Genomic DNA, 20,651 nt, shown 5'->3' on the forward strand with positions numbered 1-20,651 from the left:
TTGATCTTCCTGCTCAGTGGACTTCTTCGCGGCGATTCGATCGTCATCCCAGAGTGCGTAGCGTTCTGCGGTCGCGAAGACCTCTGCCAGAGTCTGGCTGGGAGTGATAGTCAACTCGCGGTATAAGTCATGTTCTGCTGGAAGACCTTTCTTGAATGCAGAGGATGCGATTTGGTCATCGCACCCTACGATGTTGGCCTTTTCTGCTTTGAACCCCTTGATGTAATCTCGAAGGGATTCCTCGGGCTTCTTGCGCAGGTTGAACAGATGGTCAGGGTTCTTCTTGATCGTCCGATAAGAAGTGTATTCTTTAGTGAAGACGTAAGTAAGCTCCTTGAAGCTGTTGATCGACCCGGATGGCAGGGTATGGAACCAATCCTGAGCTGCTCCTCGCAAAGTCATTGCAAACACCTTGCACATTAGCGCGTCTTCGGCTTTGTAGAGGACCATAAGGCTCTTGAAATGCTTCAGATGACTTTCGGGGTCGGAATCGCCTTTGAAGCATGTGAAAGAGGGCGTTGAGAATCTTTTTGGGGGAGCAGCCTGCTCAATTTTGGCAGTGAAAGGTGAGGAGTTTGCTTGGTCTACCTCAATGCGTAGTGCATCTTCGAAATTTCTGCTAATCTTTAAGTCTCGAAGTCGGTTATTCACAAGCTTCTCAACGTCTTCTGCACGCATGGCTAGTCGGTCATGTTGATGACCTTCGTGATTTAGACGATGCTGATTGACTTCGTCATTGGCTTGCGAGGGTCGACCTTCTCGGTTGCGCTGTCTAGGCGGCGTGTTGGTGGACTGCGCTTGTGAAGGATTTCCAGTAGTTTGGCGACGAGAATTGGTTCTTCGAGAGCGAGTAGCGGAGCGCCTTTCTTCACGGTCCTCATTGTGATGATTGTCGAGTTGGCCTCCCTGGGGGACTATCCTTTCGTGAATGTTTCTCTGTGAGTGAGCAGCAGAGCGCCTTTCTTCTCGATCCTCGTCTCGATGGCCGTCAAGTTGACCTCCTTGGGAGCCTAGCCTTTCCTGAACGTCTTCCTGCGGGCCCAGGCGAGCGTGGATGTCAGGTATTGGGCCCAGCCTATCGCGCACGTTGGTCCTTAAATTCAATCGAGGTGGGAAACTTCGTCTGCCCTGAGTGTGGCTTGCGGATGCTTGCGACATGTCCGCGAGCTGATCTCGTTGTTGCGCATTTCCTTGTCTACTTACTCCTGCTCGACCTGCTTGGTTCCCACCGAACTGCCTATCGGCGGGTTCGTTTATCCTTCTCTCTTCGCCCTGTTGTCCAAGGCCAAGGTTTTGAGCCAAGTTTATTTGATTGAGGAATTGCCTCATCAAATTGTTTTGGTCGTCCATTCTCTGAGTTAGCTGGTCAACTCTCAAATTAAGGTCTACTTGACTTCGTGGATCGGGAGGAGAGAAATGTGTAGAGCCCAATTGCACACGGGCTAGGTTTTCGTTGGATGTGTGCGTGGGAGCATGCGTCGAGCGTGGAGGCAATGGAGGGAATGGTTGAAGTTGCCCCAAGATTGGGCCAAAGTCGGCGGTGGTAGTGAGCCCAATTGGATGTGAGGTTCCACCATGCTCAACGGTGGTGCTATGAAGGTGGCTAGGTCCGGCCATGGGGCCTTGAGATGGTACAATGGCGGTGGAGGCCGGTGCGGTGGTCCTCACTGCGAGTCCAGCAGGTGGCACGGTGGTTCCAGTCACAAGGGGTGGCTGCTGAGGGTTCATGGCGGTGAGAGGTGGTGGGGCCGCCATGTCGATCGCGGGATCGTGGGAGGAGTAGCTTTGGGCCGTCACGGATTGAGCCATAGCGGCGGTTTTGCTCCTCGTGCGCTTGCTTCCAACCATGGTTGTTTGGAAGGCTTCGGTGGATTGGAAAATAGGAGGAACGGATTCCTTGAGCACGCGTTGAGTATAACTCGCACTCTCAATGAAAGCACCAAATGTTTGTGCAAATAATCTCACGGGAGAATATTCGCTTCTAGATCCTTTAACCTTCGATCTTCCTTCTCTCTCTTCCTCGATTCCTGTAAAAAAGACTGGAGTAAATAGACCACACCCGGGGGGTGTTGGCCAAAGGCCCTCCGATGCCTAAGTTAGTTCGAGTGTTTATAGGAAAACAATAGCTAAGCAAAGGGTACGGAGTTTTATGTAGGGTGTAAACCGGGTGGCCGGAGCCGTGTGTGGTGGCCGGAGCCGTGGGGAGAAAATATGGAGAGTGGAGAGGGAGAGAGAGCTTCGGGTATTTCTCGGGTATAAGGAGTAGGTTTAGATGTCCCTTGAATGATGAATGAGGTCGTCTATTTATAGGAGCCTCGGGGCTAGGGTTTCGTAGGAATGGGCCTGATAATATCTGAATTAAATAGACATTATCTCTTAAGAAGATAATATCTGATTTAAATGATATTATCTTCTCTTTATTGTGATAATATCTTAATTAATGATATTATCTCTTTAAATAAAGATAATATCATATTAATTAAGATATTTATCCCAATTAATTAATTAGCCAGATAAACTGATTTAATTAATTAATTAAAGAGATAATCTTCTTTTCCACGTGGCGTGCCCTGATTGGAGACGAAAATATATGCTCCCACAGTCCTATTGAGTGTTTTGGATATTTTATGAGGTTTTGGGGTCTTGTTTTAAGAAATTGATAGCAGTTTTGTAATTTATAAGAAGTTAAAAGCCTATTTGTTATGTAATAAATAGGCTTTGGGTGTGTTTTTAAAATCCATTTCATATAAATTTTTTTTTATAATTTGGGCCATTATATTGGGTATAATAGTGAATCTCTACAAAAAAAGAAAAAGAATAAAAACAAACAATTTCCAACGAAAGAAGTGTAAGTAGACAAAATAGAAACGGGAAACTAAGTTCCCTTGATTATATGTCATTTTCCAGTAAAAATGTTGAGTTTTCACAAGCAGATGTTCCATTTCATTAATTAAAGTTTAATTTAGATTTTGTGTCATGGTTGATACCCTGAGACTGTGAAACATAACTTAATAGATTTACGTTACTTTGATCCAATATCAATTAGAACAAGACACGTGTCTTTCACATTGTTTTATTTCGTTGACCTTTTATTTAATCAAGTTTTATTTTATGTGACCCACAAACTTCACCTTAGTCCGGTCCAGTTCAATTGTTTGCATGAAAAGTTGGGATGACGTAATCCATGAGCGCACGTCATGCGTAATAGGACGACCGTTGTATGGTGACGTCGGTAAACCGGTTGACATCTAATCCGGCTCCGAGACGAGGTTTTACCCACGGGACACGTGAACAACGTGGATATTTTCAGATATTTTTGTGGGCTTTGGGCCTGAAGTCTAAAACCCCACCGTCCCCTGTATTTGTTGTGTGGTAAAGAGCTTGGGATTTTGGGCATTTTATATCAATTTCAGTTGGCCTGAAACTAAATAGTATTATCTTTTAGTTTTTTATAGGTTAAAAGAGTGGTGATTCGAATTCGAGACCTCTTTCGATATAAGTAGTCTTTCGGCTTCCTTTACTTTGAAAAATGTTGTGCATACAATGTTCTTTGAACTGGGTGATTATCTGATGTGTCAGGCAAATTCAATTGACCCATTAAAACCAAGTTCATGGGAAACCTAAAATTGACCATGAGTCAGTGAGCTGTATTGGCTTAGCCCATGGCCTTATTCACCAGATATCATTATATTGGGCTTGCAAAAATTACACAGAATTCATCATTAAATTTCACCAACAAATATATTTTTGTGGGATAATTATAGGGGAGATCACATATTTGATCCATACGAACGTCTTGCCTATATGAACGATATATTTGTATGATCATAGAAGAAAAAAGTATTTTCTGGGGTGAGGAGAGCCCTAAGTGCAGGAGCAGCTTTGAAATTTTAAGACCATGTGCAAAATAAATAAATGAGTCTCCCAAAACAAAGTCTTCAACGAAAAATATTATAACAAAAAATTGGATCATATATGTTGATATAGTAAATTTACAACTAAAACTCATCGGGGCTATAACTTAGGATCACTTAGATTATTTATTTTTTTTGGGGGCCAAATGTCACCACCAAAACACTTGTGACATGGCCAAATATTTGTATGATTCGCAATGATGTACTCAACAAAAGCAATAATAATTGTGAAGTTTACTCTAAACTATATCCTAGACCATAAGGCCCCCCCTGCTGAAAAGTTAATGGCTAATATTGTACATTACTAAAATAAAATCATGATAATTCAACCAACAAATCAAAATAACATAATGAGTGTGGCCATTAAGGAGACGTCCTTCGTGAACCACAAATTCCTGAGCCTTGAGGACCCCTCTTAAGCGTTTTCTGAGGCTGGAGAGATTCAGGGGCCCAACACACATAAGTATCGAGTTTTTTTTTTAAATTAAGAAATCTTATTAAATGATGCGACTGGTTTTACCAAAAAAGAAAGAACATCGAGATTTAGCTCAATAAAAAAGAATCTTAACGTATGAATAAGTGTTATTAGATTCATACCATCATGGCACTGTGATTAGAAAAAAAAACCAAAACATTGATGTGATTGTTTTTACAAGTTAAAAATAAACAAAAAGGGGGTGACTGTTGAAAATATTGTTTAGATTCAGAGAAATTGTAGAGGAAGAAGATGAAAATGTATTCTTGATTTCTGTCTTTCTATTTTCAGATCAGTACAGCTATGCTTATATATTGTTCTAATTAACAGTAACTAATAAGCTGTTACACTATCCCTCAACTATTTTCTAAAACTATAACAATCATGGATACTTGTCAGAGGTTACATTTGACAAGTGTCCTATTCATACTATCAACTGTCCACAACATTGAAAGCTTGTTCCCCCTAAAAAACACAATATGTTTTGGGGAAGCATGATTAACATGTTTTTCGTTTTGTCTTTGGGAAAAAAGATTCTTAATCTGATAGCTTGTAATTTTTTTTTTCTTCATAACATTCTTTTATTTATTTATTTTTTTTAAAAAAGGAGCATTCGAACTTGAAATCTATTTCAATATTGAAAAAGAAGAATTTCTAAACTAAGGAGCTATGGATCCTAGCATTTACTTAAGTTGTTTTTAATTGAATTACTTTTTTTTTTTTGGGTGAAAGTTGAAAGATTGCATTCATATACAATGACCAATACAAATACAATAGCCACAAAAAGTTAATACAAATATAGAGACGTTAAATGGCAACATCAAGCTCATACAGTATAAATGTACTCTCATAGCCACGCATGATTAAAGAAATTTTGTCATAAACGCTGGTAAAAGCCTAGAAAATGCACCCATTGACCTCAATGCACAAACCTACAAGACGTGTCAAATTATAATCTTCTTTTGTGAAATTATACTATTTTTAACATTCTCATATTATTTCTTCCCTTGTGAAACGTTACCAGACGTGTCTTAATTTATATTATTTTGAACCACTATCCTATGACCTATTTGATATATTTTTCTTAGTTTGGAACCCAAAAAAGAAATAAGTAGCAGTTGAAATCTATAGTCAGCTTCATGGTTTTATGCGAAAGGCTGTGTTGTGAGAGAGAGAGAGAGAGAGAGAGAGAAAGAGATGCATCACCTACTGATAAATTGCGAGTAGGAAGAAAAGCGTTGGGGGGCGATGTCGGCCATATTTGTCTCCCACAGCAAAGAAGTTCACACTTTTTTGCACATTGAAATAATGTTCCAAGGATTTCAAGTGTTTGTTGGTTTTTAGCGTCTGAGAAAAGCCCACAAACATATATATTTTTCCTTTCGGATTTTTAATTCCTTTTATGAATGAAAGGTACCCAAGAAGGTTATCAACACAGTCAAGGCCACCTTCCCACCACCCCCCCATCTTTCCCCTTTTAAGATTTCAGATTTCATACACATGGCCGACTTGCGACCACATCCTTCATTTCTCCTTTTTATAATTTGCATGAATCATGAGCCACCCAATTAAGCCAACAGAGAATCTTGCAAAAGAGTGTACATATTTTATATTAGTATCAAACTTCAGTGGCACAGCTTATAGATAAGTTATTTTATTTTTATAAAGAAAAGGCGATAATATTTTATTGGTTTTTACACCAATGGATTCAGTCGTCAATTAATATTTAAAGTTGGAACGATTGAGATGCAATCCCAATTACGTGATTTATATTTTTTTGAATTTCTATTTGTGGTAATTTCCATTTGTAGGAATTTCTATTTGTGGGAATTCCCATTTTTAGGAATTCCCATTTTTAGGAGTTTCTATTTGTGGTAGTTTCTATATTTGTATACGTTTTTTTAAAACTTCCTTTGTAATATAATAGCGTGTTACTTGCCGACCTAGATTAACACCAATTGTATGATAAGTAGAAATGAAAAAACCATATTTTCTTTGAGGAAGTGGGCATTGTCTTCTCATTGTGGACAGGCTGCTGAGGTCAAACTTGTTTGAATTGCTACAAATTTCTTCGTGCCTGTTTGTGTGGGTATATAAAAAGGGCCTACATGATATGACAATGACGAGATGTTTATTGTCCTCAAGGCTCAAGCCAACGAACAAGCGTATTTATATATAAAATATACATTTTGCCTCTTCACATAAAACGACTAGAGAGAAGACTCATCAAGATATACTTGAATGCTTGTTTTTTTTTTTTTTTTTTGGGTTCTGAACTCTCATGGTATAATTTGCATGCGTGTAAGAAATTCGACTCTTTTCTAATTTAAACTATTGTTTGTATTAAATAAATATATATAAAGAAATAAATAGTATGATCAGATACAAGATAAGTAGAAGATCCCTTTCGTTAGTGTCACACTTAACAAAACACACATATATATATATATATATAATTGTATTATTGTTTTAAGGACCGCACAAAAACCAAGTGACGTGACACAAAGCATCCCAAGAATGGAACCAATAATGAATAGGATACTGCTTGCCTCTTTCTCAATAAAGAAGTACTTCTCTTTCATGCGAATCATAATTTGATACAAGCTCTTAATTACATTACATGATAAAAAGGATATTTTTCTAATGGATATGGATCTTCTGCCTTGAAGTTTTGAGCATTTCTCACCTGCCTTGCGAGAAAGCTTTACCTTTTAATCAATTGGGTGGTCCTAATCGATGGTTTCATATCAGCACATAAATTATTATTATTATTATTATTGGTCTTATACAAGTCAGTATGTCGCTTACAAACTTGGATCCTCTGTCTCTCTGTAAAGGCACACTCCATTGGTTTGATCGCAAGCAACCAAATATATATGGCCATAAAAAAATCTGTTGCAGAAAAGAGATACTCCATTCAATTCAAATCTCAAGAGTTTGTGCTATATCATCAAACTATTTTCTTACAATAATAAATAAAAAAATAACAATATTGAAGATGAAAACCCGCTGACCTCTTTTAATAATATGTATTGGGAAAGAGAGAGAGAGAGAGAGAGAGGAAAAAAATAAAATAAAGCAAACCACACCCCAGGACAGCTATTGATTGTACATGGGAAACGAAATATCACCGCAAATACCTAATGAACTCTACGTTTTGAATATGTATATTAATTAATAAAGGATATTCAAGAATATATAATACTTAATCAAAAGCTCCACAGACCACTTTCTCCTCCGTCTGAATTGCCCGAGGAGTCAGGATAATCAGGCGGTCTCGGCGGAGACAACAGCATTCCTTCTGCCATTTCGACCAACAAATTCGGCATCCCAAAAAGCTCTTCTTCGTCTATTCCCACAGATGACGCCAAACTGGAACTATTCATCATCGTCCTCATGTCGTCCTCTTGCTTCTTCTGCCTCTCTCTGTGCTTCAGACTGTTATTGGCCTCCTCATTCCACTGTAGTGCAGCGGCGGCGGAGGCGGCACTGCGAATGTCCTCCGGTGACGTGGATGCTGGCACTGGATAAGAGGCAATGGAGCTCGGAAAGTTGAGAACAGCATCGCCCCGCTTGAGAGCGAGAGCGGCGACGTCATAGGCGGCCGCAGCCATCTCTGGGGTTGGGTAAGTCCCGAGCCATATCCGTCTAGTCTTACGTGGCTCACGGATTTCGGACACCCATTTTCCGCCTCGGCACCGGATTCCATGGTACCTAGAGTGCTTCCCGCAAGAGCTTGATGCCATGGTGGTGGGGAGTGGAGGGTGTTTTAGTAATTGAACAAGCTCTGGTGGTGAAGAGAGGGAGAGGAGAATGTGGGATGGCTTGGTGTAAAAGGGTGTGGTTGAAGGAGGGGCCTGAGGAGGGAGAAAGGTCAAGGGGTGGGTATGGATATAGGTCAAATATATTTGGCGCAAGTGAGTATTTTAATTTTGGTCAGCCATGATATATATAGATATTTTCTTATATATAGTTAGGTGGGGATGTAATTGTTGAGGCTTGTGTAAATTATACGTGGAAAGAAGGAAGGTAAGATATTAATTGTTGAGGTTTGTTTTTATTATTATTTATATATATATATTTTTAAAGAATTATTCTAATTAATAAAAGTAATAATATATTAAATTTATACACACTAAACTGATGCTAAAATTCTTCTTTATAATTGAGGTTTTAGGAAAAGTGGAAGGGACCGCTTAAAAGTTGTGGCATGCACCCAGTGGCCACTTGAATTCTGTGGAAGCTTTAGGGTTTTTGACACTTTTAAAATAGTGGCAATTAAAAATGATAAAATTTGGAGAAAGTGTGTATGGCAATTGCAGTATGTTTTAGTTCCCAAACCTCTCTCCACGGGCCTTCCTCAGTCTCCCACCACTTGATCATTCATAAACTCTACCAAAAACAAAACATGGTAAAAAGTTTTTATTTATTTATCAAAAACCAACTTCCCGATATAACCTTCAACAATATAACTAAAAGTAAAACATCAATATGACAAAAACGACACCAATAAATACTAGCTCACATCACTACAAAGTATAATCTCAAATAAAATCCACAAAATTTAAAATGAATTAAAATTCTAAAACAAATCATGAGCCTAAATGAATTCTACTACCTCCACTTGAAGAAACGTTTCCGTCAAACCCACCAATGAATCTACTCCTGAAGTAAATGTGAAACATGTGACAAAAATATGTCAATCAAACATCCATGACAAAAATATGTCAATCAAACATTCATGACAAAAAAAAAAGGGTCCCTGTCGTCTATCGTAGTAGTATTTAAAAGATGAAGGAGATTAGAACTAGAATAAGTTGCTAAATTGTTCCTTTTTTTTTTCTTTTTTGAGGACCTATCTTATTGAATAGGTGATAGCATACTAAACTCACACACATTATACAGATGTTAGGACTTGAACCCAAAACCTTACCTGAAGGAGTAAATACTTCATACCACTACACTAGTGGGTCCTTTGTAAATTGTTCCCTTTTTACTTTAGCTAAACTTGGTTGTTTTTCCACTACTTAATGCTTTTGTATTAGCTAATCTTCAAGTGGTACTTTACAGTTGCTGTTTTGGAAAATATTTTGTGAGCTACTGTTTAATTATATAATGCGCATCTTCTAAATTATCCAAACCCAACATCAACTATTTTCTTTGAAATCCCTCTCCCCTACTCTTTATCCGGCAAGTCTCTGTTGACAACATCGATCGGATTGATGGCAAGGGAGACAACTATTGACCTTGTTTGATGACCATAGCTTATAGATAAGTTCTTTAGTACTTTAAGTTGGAAGGATTGAGATGCGATCCCAGTTAAGTGATTTCTATTTTTGTGAATTTCCAATTGTAGTAATTTCTATTTGTAGGAATTTTCATTTGTGGCAATTTCTATTTGTAGGAATTTCCATTTGTGGTAATTTCTATTAGTAGGAATTTCCATTTGTAGGAAAGCCTTGAAGTTTTGAGCATTTCTCACCTGCCTTATGGGAAATCTTTATCTTTTAATGAATTGGGTGGTCCTAATAGATCGTTTCACATCATCAGCCCATAATTTCTTTTTCCTTTTTTGTCTTATATAAGTCAAGTATGTCGCTTACAAACTTGCATCCTCTGTCTCTCTGTAAAGGCACACTCCATTGGTTTGATCGCAACCATATGTATGCCCAGAACAAAATTGCAGATGAAAAAGGACTCTAATAATTAATAATTAAGGCAAATATAACGGTAATAATTAATCAAAAGCTCCACAGACCACTTTCTCCTCCGTCTGAATTGCCCGATTCGGGATAATCAGGCGGTCTCGGAGGAGACAACAGCATTCCCTCTGCCATCTCGGCCAGCAAATTTGGCATCCCGAAAAGCTCTTCTTCGTCCATTCCCACAGACGACGCCAAACTAGTACTATTCATCATCGTCGTCATGTTGTCCTCTTGCTTCTTCGGACTCTCCTTGAGCTCCAGGCTGTTATTGGCCTCCTCATTCGACTGTAGTGCAGCAGAAACAGCAGCTGCAGCAGCGGCAGCAGCGGCGGCGGCACTGCGAATGTCCTCCGGTGACCTGGATGCTGGCACTGGATACAAGGCAATGGAGCTCGGAAAGTTTAGAACAGCATCACCGCCCTTGAGAGCGAGCGCGGCCACGTCATAGGCAGACGCTGCCATCTCCGGGGTTGGGTAGGTCCCGAGCCATATCCGCCTAGTCTTACGTGGCTCACGGATTTCGGACACCCATTTTCCGCCCCGGCACCGGATTCCATGGTACCTAGTGTGGTTCCCGCAAGAGCTTGATGCCATGGTGGTGGGGAGGGGAGGGTGTTTTAATAATTGAACAAGTTCTGGTGGTGAAGAGAGGGAAAGGAGAATGTGGGATGACTTGGTGTAAAAGGGTGTGGCTGAAGGAGGGCTGAGAAGGAAGGAAGGTCAAGGGGTGGGTTATATTTGGCGCAATGTCAGTGAGTATTTTGATTTTGGTCAGCCATGACATATATAGATATTTCGTCTATACACTTGGGTCGGGATGTAATTGTAGAGGGTTGTGGGGATTATATTGGGAAGGTAAGATATTAATTGGAAGACAGAGAGAGAGAGAGATAGAGAGGAGTGTAAGTGTTATGGTTGAGATTTTAGGAAAGGAGGAAAGGGACCCGCTCAACAGTGGTAGCATGCACTCTGGCCACTGGAATTCTGTGGAAGCTTTTAGAGTTTTTCACACTTTTACAAAAGTGGCAATTAAAAATGATACAATTTTGGAGAAGGTTTGTGTATGCCAAGTGCGGCAATTGCATCTGTTCGTATCCTTCAGTGGGAAACGTCCAACGGGCCTTCCTCAGTTTCCCACTTGATGATTCATAAGCTCTACCCAAAAAAGAAAAACAAAGCAATATGATAAACAGTTTTTTTTTTGGTTTATTTATCAAAGAGATACTTCATTAGATCATCTTTAACAAAGGATACATCAAATGATATCCAAATCATTAACTCAAGAGGAAACAAAACTAACACGCTAAAAAACAAAACAAAAGTTGACAAAAACTGTACCAACAACAACTAGTCCACATCACTACAATTAAATATAATCTCAAACAAAACTCACAAAACCCAATTAGCCAAAATCCTAAAACAACCCATAAGCCTGAATGAAAACTGTTGCCACCAGTTGAAGAAGCGTCGTCGTCAATCCCACCATCGCATATATAGCCTTTAAGTGAATGTAAACTTGTGACAGATCTTAGAAAAATAGTTTATATTGATGTAACAACACTCTTTTTAGGACCTTTTCTATTAAGAGGAGCGATAATATACTAAATTTTCACACACAATACGGATGTTAGGACTCAAACCTAAGACCTTGCCTGAGAGAGCAATTACTCCCAAACCACTACACTAACAGAGTGGAGGAGGGACAGTGACTCTTCTTCCTCATCCTCTCTTTATTGAGTTTTTTCTTTAGAATTGAGAGAGAAAAGAATGCGAATAGGGTTTTTTTTTTCCTTAACACGATAAAAAGTTAAATATGAGTGTTAAATAATACCTTGAAATCAAATACTATAAGATGCATTCATTATAAGTTTTATGGGATTAATTCTTGTGTGGAATTTTGGTTGTGGAAGACATTTTTGTCATCCACTAGCTAGTTTGTCTTGGTTTACTTGATTTGATTTTTCATGCAAATTATTTTGCAATCCAGATTATTAAGGGATTGTAGTTATATATATCAGGTTATTGCGATGTTGAATTCGGTAATGGCCAGAGGAGGGAGGAAGGGTCCGGAAAGAACTTTGGAAGCATTGAAATTCCAAACACCAACCAAAGAACAAGTAATTTGACATGATTAAACACAGAGCTTTTCTGTTGATTAGGATCTAGCTAGCTCTAGCATCACAATTCTGAAAATAAGCAATTAGAAGCAGCTGCTAAACTGAAGATTTTGATGTTTACTCAAATATAATATGTTGGTGATTACTCAACACTATATGTTGGCTATGCATATGGCTCCCAGCACGCTGGGGCCTCTGTGTCCCTCAAATGATTTTGCACCTAAATTTAGCCACTTTCCTTTAATGGAATCCTCAATCGAACATGTCCTTCTGGTTAAAAGCATTATAATATTAACGGGACATGAGGGATCTTTATGTCCTTTTATTGGGTATTGTTTATACCATATCTTTAACTTTAACCATGGTTTTAGTCACATATTGTCGGAAATCATGTTTTTAAGCTTTAACTCTGTTTTCAAACCACAAATTTAAGGAAACCCGAAACTTTCAAACTCAAACCCTAGTAAACTTTAAATAATATGTAAAAAAGGAAGAAGAGAGGAAAGGAAGAGAAAGAATGAAAGATGTATGACAAAGATCTTCATAAAAACTAAAGATTAATTTGTGCGTAACATGGATGTAAGGACTATATATATTTGTAATGAGTTCGATATCTAATTGTGACCAATTTTATTGTAATGACGTAACTTTTTTGTGAGTGAGTTGACCCATTTAAAAGTATATTTAAAATAGTACTGCTAAACGAACCCTAAAATTAACTGAGTACACCCTATTACCAAAGTATTTATTGAATTACTAATTTACCCCAATATAAAATGACCAAAAAGGATATATGGAATTGTAAAACAAATATAATTTTAATAAGACTCACCATATTCAACCCTAATCAAACATAGAGAAGTTTTCATATAATTTTAGAGGCCTTTGATACTTCAAACATAGCAAGTCTACTCCCACAACAACTTACAAAATTAAAGATTTTTATGCGAATTCAAAATTTGAAAAGAGGGAATGAATTCATGTAAAAATAGAAATTTGGCTCAGGATTGGGATTAGGGTGTTCTGTGATAGTGTAATAGGGTGTACCAAGAGTATTTTTGGTGGTTAAATAGGGTGTACTTAGTTAATTTTACATTTTGATTAAAATATTTCGGTGTATTCAGTTAATTTTAGGGTTCGTTTAACAGCACTCTATTTAAAGCTATCATGTCGTTTATAAAAATAAAAAATAAAAATCAAACATGCCGTATTAGGATTTCTAACTTCAACTTTGAATAATTATATGATTAATATTTAATTGATTCATACTATCTTTAGCATTAGCTGTTAAACTGTAGCATCCAAAAACTTAGGAATATAGAATGATGGCTGATTGCGAATATAATCACATGCATCTTATAAATAAATAAAAAATACAGAGAAAAAAGGATGGCCACATGCCAGAAAACCTTTTAATGATCATTTTATTTTTCTACCTATGTCGATGATGTGACGAGTTTAAAGGTATACTCTTTCTTTTTGGTGCATTTATATACTGATTTCGTTTCTTAGTGCAATGTTCTTTTTGCTAGAGAATGAGAGCTAGGATCGCGCCATGTGTCAATAGATTAGATGTGTTTGTACCTATGAACTTTTAATCACGAGTCTAACAGAATTGAAGACCTTTCCTCTTATTTAAATTCCCTTCTCTCTCTCTCTCTCTCTCTCTCTCTCTCTCTCTCTCTCTCTCTCTTTCTTTCTTGTGTTGAACTAGGTTAACACCTTAGAGTCTAAGGAAGACCTGAGTTTTCTTGGAGATTGAGGACGACAGTCCAACTCTTTTCATACATGTCTCTTTCCATCCAATTTGTATGGATATGGTGGCACAAACTTTACCTTAATTTACTTTGTTCTTTCTTCAGATTTTTCTCTTTGGATTGAAAAAGCTACATATGGGGCTCTCTTTGAAATGATATTTTTGTTAACCGTCGTAGCACTTGAGCTTTGAGTCCTAATTGGAAGTTTGTAGTGTATATTTCTTTGTAGAGGCTTACACTGCATAATATATATTTTCCTGTTCTCCAACTTGATCCTCTTCCTCAAGGATCCCAGGTGAGAGGGAACCCTAGGAGAGCCTTCGACTTTAACTACTGTCTATATACGATCCATATTAGATCAAACCAACTGTCTATTCTATCTCTTTTATATTCTTGACAAGCCATTTTTATTTTAGTTGTCTTTCAGTGTCATGTTTTAGTCATTTTTCCCATTATTTAGAAAAAGTGAACCTCCAATTCAAGTACTGCTTCAACAATTAGACATGCACCCCATAATCGCAACGAACAAATTACAATTAATTAGGGGGGATAAGATAAAAACTTGACATAACTCTTTTTTCGTTTGTGTATCGTGGATAAGCATAAAAATTTGACCCAACCGTCGAAAGCGAAAGCAAAAAGAATCGTGAGGAAAAGAAGACTGGTTTGACTTGAGTTTAGTGTGCCAGGTGGCAGATGACTAAGTAAGGTACCAGTGAGAAATTGGCCGGTTTTGTTTTTGGATGCCTGCGTGGTGGGCCTTGTGGCTCCCACCCGAGCTCGTTGTTTTCTCCTTCTTTTTGTCTCGCTCGGAGGAAAGGAAACCCAGCCGCATCATCGATTCTTAAGCTTACAAGTTTCCTATTCGAAAAATTTTAGTATTGCCCTTTATCGACTTTTAATTTGGTTTTGAGCCTCTTAATTTTTTACACTGTGCAACTTTGATCCCTACTATCAAATTTGTCAACTTTTTTATTTTTTATTTTGTCAAATTAAATGTTATTTACGTTGCGTGCACGTAAACGGAAAAAAACAAATCGTTAATGTGACAAATTTGACAGTTGTCATGTAATTGAATGGTTTACATTTCAAAAGATTAAGGAGACTTAAAATCAAATTGAAAGACGAGCGGTCAAATCGAAGGAAAAAAATCATCTAAATTGTTCCCTTTTTACTTTAGCAAACATGCTTAATGCTTTTGTAATTTACTTTTTTTGGGGCTAATAATGCTTTTGTATTACATACAGTTGCTGTTTTGGGATTTAATTGTAATTAGCCCCTTGACACATGCTCACGCATGTGCCAATTGGTTTTCTTTTTCTTTTTTATTTTTATTTTTAGAATTAAGAAAAAATAACAGGGTAGTTATGTTCCATAAAAGTAGGACCTATTATCTTATTTTGTTTTTAATTTTAATTTTTTTAATATTAAAAAATATGAATTTACGATATTATCCTCATTTAATTAATAATTTCAATTCTTAATGTTTGAATTAACAAAGGGCATTTTCTGGTATTTTGAATGTTTCACCATTCTCTGCCTTTTGCTTTATATATACTAGCCTCTCTGCACGCGCTTCCGCGCTTGCGAGAGGTTTTTTTAAAAAAATAACTAAATTTATTTTCGAATTAAAAAAGATAATGGGTAGTTGTGTTCCATAAAAATAGGATCCATTATCAGCTTTTTCTTTTTCTTTTAATTTTTAAAATATGAAAAAGTGTGAATTTACCATATTATCCTCATTTAATTAATAATTTGAATTCTTAATGTTTGCATTAACCAAGGGCATTTTCTGGTATTTTGAATGTTTCACCATTCTCTGCCTTTTGCTTTATATATATAGATATAGATGAACAAGTTTTAAAGTTATCCAAACCCAAAATTAAGGGTGAAATGGAGATTTCAAAATAAATTTTTTGATTTTGGGTATCGATATTCAAAGATTTGGGTCCTAATAAAGTTTTCCAAATATAAACGTGACTGGTAGGAATTTTCAAATAAACAAGTAATTGAATGAAAAACATTCCAAGCTTCAATTTGTTTTAATTGTAATGCACACTTGAAAGAATTTTAAATACTCCATCCGGATACATTAATGGGCTTTAGGGCTGAATAGTCCCACTGTCTCCTCCAGACGTCATGGGCTGAATAGGTCAAGGAAGCCCATTCTTATATTGCAAAAAATAACAAAAAGAGCCCATTGAAAAAAGATTGTAGGCAACCTAAAGTTGGCCATTTCTCTTGCCGAGTCATTGTATAGTGATGGATTTATATATGGTATTTAAGTGAGGTTATATCCCTAATTGTTAGATCAGACTAACCAATTTAATCCTACTACTAATTAATTTGATCCAACGATTAAGAGATAAGGCCTCACTTAAGGGCGATATATAAGGCCCTCACTATAGAATTGTTGTTCTCTTGCTACTCTTGCATACTTGTATACTACATTTTTTCTCTCTTACTAAAAAATTGTTAATTATTTTATCAATGCAATGATGTGGCCTAAATTGAGAAAGAAAAATTGGGATGTGAAGCGTATTCCTTTCATAACTCTCAATTCTCAACCTTATTGACTTACAACCTAGAACCCCAAAACACTCTTACTATAAAATTCCTTATTTGTTTTGTAAGAGGGTTGTAGCTCAAGTGATTAAGAATTACCCATACATCCGAGTCAAGGAACGAAATTCTATCCCCCTCTCCAACTCTCTCCTCCTCGCCCGCCCACCGCCTCCTTCCCAATATCACTTGTATTAAATTAAATTTTTTTTAAAAAAAAAACCCTCATTGTTTTTTGGTTTTATTTTTGGGGTTGAAAAAGAAAGATCAGATACAAGGCTCAAAATAGGCAAGACCCAACAAGGACAAAATACAAAAAATGGCCCAAAACAAAACAATGCCCCTTTCACGTAGCCTTAAGACTCTACTCTTTAGCACAACCAAATGTCAGCTGTCCTCGTACGAACCTCAAAATACCAGAGGCCAATGCCATCGACTTTTCCATTATTGTTCTTGAGAAAATAGGTAAGTCGCCAGCCAGCTAGCTAAATCACACTAAAAATTTGAGAAATATTTGTTCGAAAAATTGCATAGTAATGCTTTGGATTGGACAGTCATTGAGTGTTATATTACTTGGTGCGATCAATGGCATCTTTTGCATTCTAATGCGAAGGAAGTTAGTCAAGGGTTCGAGTATTATTATATATATATTTTTTAGTACAAACGATAATCTAACTACATAAAAAGGGAGGAAAATTTCTCTCACACACACTACCATACAAGGAAAAAACCACCTTAACGCCTGCCATGGCCTTGGCCCCCACAATTGTTCTTATACATATTGGATTATATAGCTGCATCTCATATTTGGAAGAATAACATACCATATAACCATTGTAGCGGCCGTCCAATGCAATTACTGTTGGGTGGTTGAATGCAATTAATATAGAGCAAAGAAAGGAAAGTAACGCCATATTAGCTTATTAGTCCTCCAATAATACTCAAAATCAATGCCCTTTTTATAGTATATTATTTATTGTTGTAGGATTGAATTTTTCTTTTAAAAACTTTTGTTATGGTTTGGTCCCCCCACATATACAATTTTAATTCCGTCCTTATTGTCATAGTGCTATGACGGTTTGAATATGAGATCACTAGTCTGTAAGTTAATCTCCTTATTTACTGAACTTGACCCCATTAATAGAGCACTAGTCTTCAAGTATCATAATTTGAAGGACGTGTTTGGTGTTTATGGAATTATATAGATGTGGAGAAAGTAATTTATGCATGGCATGACCTAATTAAGTGATGTATGAAAAAGATGCGCAATAATTAATAACCCACCAAAAGAAAAGAAAAAAGTGCAATAATAATGTTGAAGTTTTACTCTAAAACTATGTCCACCAAGACCATGAGGCCCCCCATTATTGAGAAGCTAAAGAAGATAATCAAATTGAACAAATGAATGCTAATTCATGTCTAAAATCATGATAAGAACTAACAAATCAAAAGAAGATATAATGACTGTGATGATTTAGGAGGCGTCTTTTGTGGACTACTTTTGCCGAGTTTGAGGACCTCTCAGCGTTTTGTGATGGGGTGCCAATGATCCACGGACCCCAAAAACATAGATTTCGAGTTCTTTTTTAATTTTTTAATTTTTTAATTTTTATTTTCTCAGATTATGAATGCTTCAAGGATGTGACTGTTTTTACCATGAAAGACTGTGAATCACATGGAAAGCTTGTTCCCCTAAACCCAGATGTTTGGGGAAACAAACCTTCTATTGTCATTTTCATGATAAAGTAAAATGTTTTCACTTTTCCTTTTACCCCTTTGGTTTTTGTTTTTCACCCAATTCGATCCGCCATCCAGATTGCCTTCCAGATTGTCCACTAATTATCATAACGAGATAAAGCATGTTCAGGTAGAGATACGATCTTCTGCTTGTTTCTTTTGTTATAATTTCAAGTTTATTTTGAATTTGATGCTTAAGCGTTTCGGATTTAGATTTTAATATTTTCGAGTTTGTATTAGAAAAAAAAAAAATCTAAAATATTAGAAATACAATGAACACCAAGTACAAAATCTGAATCCTAACCCAACTAACATTATGATTTAAGATGTACCCGTGGTTGACACTACGGAAAAGATTCCCTTTGTTGCCAGTTTTTTTTTCTTCTTAATATAATTATTCAAATGCTGTCGTTTTAATTGAATCAACATTTTTGGATTGTTTTCTTATGATTGCTTATGTTATATTGTAGTTTATAATCTTAGTGATAAAATATATTCACGATAAGAATTCGGCTCTCGTCTCGGTAGTTATAAACTTATAAGAAGCCTTGTTTCGACAAAATACAAATATATTCCTCTTAGAATCCAAAACTGGAAAAGGTGCACTAGCTAGACCTAGTAGTAGTATACGTATGTGCTTCATATGGTTTGGTTCATACGAAAAGTTTGGCTGATAGAGAGAGAAAGCGATGCATCAACTACCCATAATTGTGTGGAGGAAGAAAAGTGTTGGGAGGCGATGTCGGCCATACTTGTCTTGTCTCCCACAGTCAAAGAACGTACACTTTTTTAGCTCATTCAAATGTGTTCCAAGGATTTCAACGACTGCTTTATTTATTAATTATTATTATTATTATTATTTGCATCTGAGAAAAGCCCACAAACATACTTTTCCTCCCCCCCCCCCCCCCCCCCCCCCCCCTCCCTTTCTATTGTTTGTGAATGAATGAAAGGTACCCAACTACACCTTTTCCACACTGATCGATTGCCCCCCCCACACACCACATCCTTTCAGATTTCAGTATTTTCATGGCCGACTTCCTACCACGTTTTAATTTCCCTTTTTTCTCCCTCTTGAACAATACGTTTAAAGCTTTAAAAAATAAAAATAAAACCATGCAAAAGTGTATATAATTTATTCCAATGCATTATATGTTCAGTTGTTGGTTGGTTTTGATATGGAAAGATTGAGATATGATCTCAATGAACTAATTTCTATTTTGGGTCTACGTTTTTTTGTTTTCTTCCTTTGTATCATAGAAATAGTATGTTGCTTGAAATTTTTTCGCTTTAGGTTGTTGAACCTTTGCTCCACTGCCAATATAATAACATCATAGAGCACTGGCCGACCTCAAGATGAACCAATTCAGCCCCTTTTGAAGGAAAAACTTTAGAAAAGAGAGTTCCAACTCATTTTCTTGGCACCCTTTATGAGACATCGATTCGTTATCTTGGTTAACGGTTAATTTTGTACTTTGACTAAAGACTTAAAAAAAAATTAATATTAACTTTTAGTTTCTTTTTAAAAAAATTGTTAAAACGCGTATGTATGAGTTCAAATTTCATCACCGAGAACTCTTCAAATGCAGAATTTAGTAAGTGAAAAAGAAAATATCATGGAGGAGGCTTAGATTGCTTGGTAATTAAGATCTAGGACCATCTCCTCGTATGCCATAAATATGATGGTGATCTTTAGTGCCGCATTGTCTTCTGACTTGGCTTGGCTAGGTGTGAGCACATGCTGCTGAGGTCTGACCAAATTTACAATAGTTGCTTGCTACAAAATCACTTTGTGCTTTGTGCTTATTTCTGTGGGGCTTGTAGAAAAAGGGACCACTCCACCAGGTCCAGATTTGACAATTGACAAGAGATGTTTGTCTCCTTAAAGATGTGAAATCTTCATGTAGGCTCTCATGGGTGTGGTTACAGCATTGAAACTCAATCCTTCAATACTTGACACGTCAATACTAGTAATGAAAATGTCTTAAACAGAGGATTTAATAAAGGATCTCGAGCCTATACATTTACTCACATTTCATAAAATTTGAACTATTCAATTAATTTAATGCTTTGGAATATGCCACATCAATCCCAATAAATTTGTTTCCTTTTTTAAAAAACTGACGCTGTTTGGTGTCTCTGACAGAAAAAATAAATAACAATCCCTTTGATAATAAATTCTCTAGTTTCAACTACCACTCTCTTGGTTCTTTCTTTGTGTGTTTTTTTTGGGTATGAGTTCTTCCTCTGTATTTGTAATCTATTCTTCTCCATATTCTTTTTTTTTTGGGGGTCTTTTGGCTTCTTCTTCTGCTTTATTTCAGAGCTTCGGCTTACAAAAGGAGCCAACCAAGACGTTATAGACTCATAATTGGTTCTAGGTT

At 36.8% G+C, this 20,651-nt stretch overlaps 2 protein-coding genes across 2 annotated transcripts; both read right to left on the reverse strand.

Annotated features, from left to right (window-relative positions):
• Positions 7,306-8,309, reverse strand: LOC18777797 (ethylene-responsive transcription factor ERF027; the record flags this gene model as incomplete). Its single annotated transcript, XM_007210608.2, has 1 exon — positions 7,306-8,309. A coding segment is annotated over one exon (711 nt), but the record flags the coding sequence as incomplete, so codon positions are not given.
• Positions 10,131-11,145, reverse strand: LOC18777479 (ethylene-responsive transcription factor ERF027). Its single transcript, XM_007210591.2, has one exon. It carries the CDS (start codon positions 10,686-10,688, stop codon positions 10,131-10,133), a length of 558 nt encoding a protein of 185 aa, XP_007210653.1. The 5' UTR covers positions 10,689-11,145.

This window comes from Prunus persica, chromosome G5 (genome assembly GCF_000346465.2).
Source record: "Prunus persica cultivar Lovell chromosome G5, Prunus_persica_NCBIv2, whole genome shotgun sequence".
Taxonomy (NCBI): Eukaryota; Viridiplantae; Streptophyta; class Magnoliopsida; order Rosales; family Rosaceae; genus Prunus; species Prunus persica.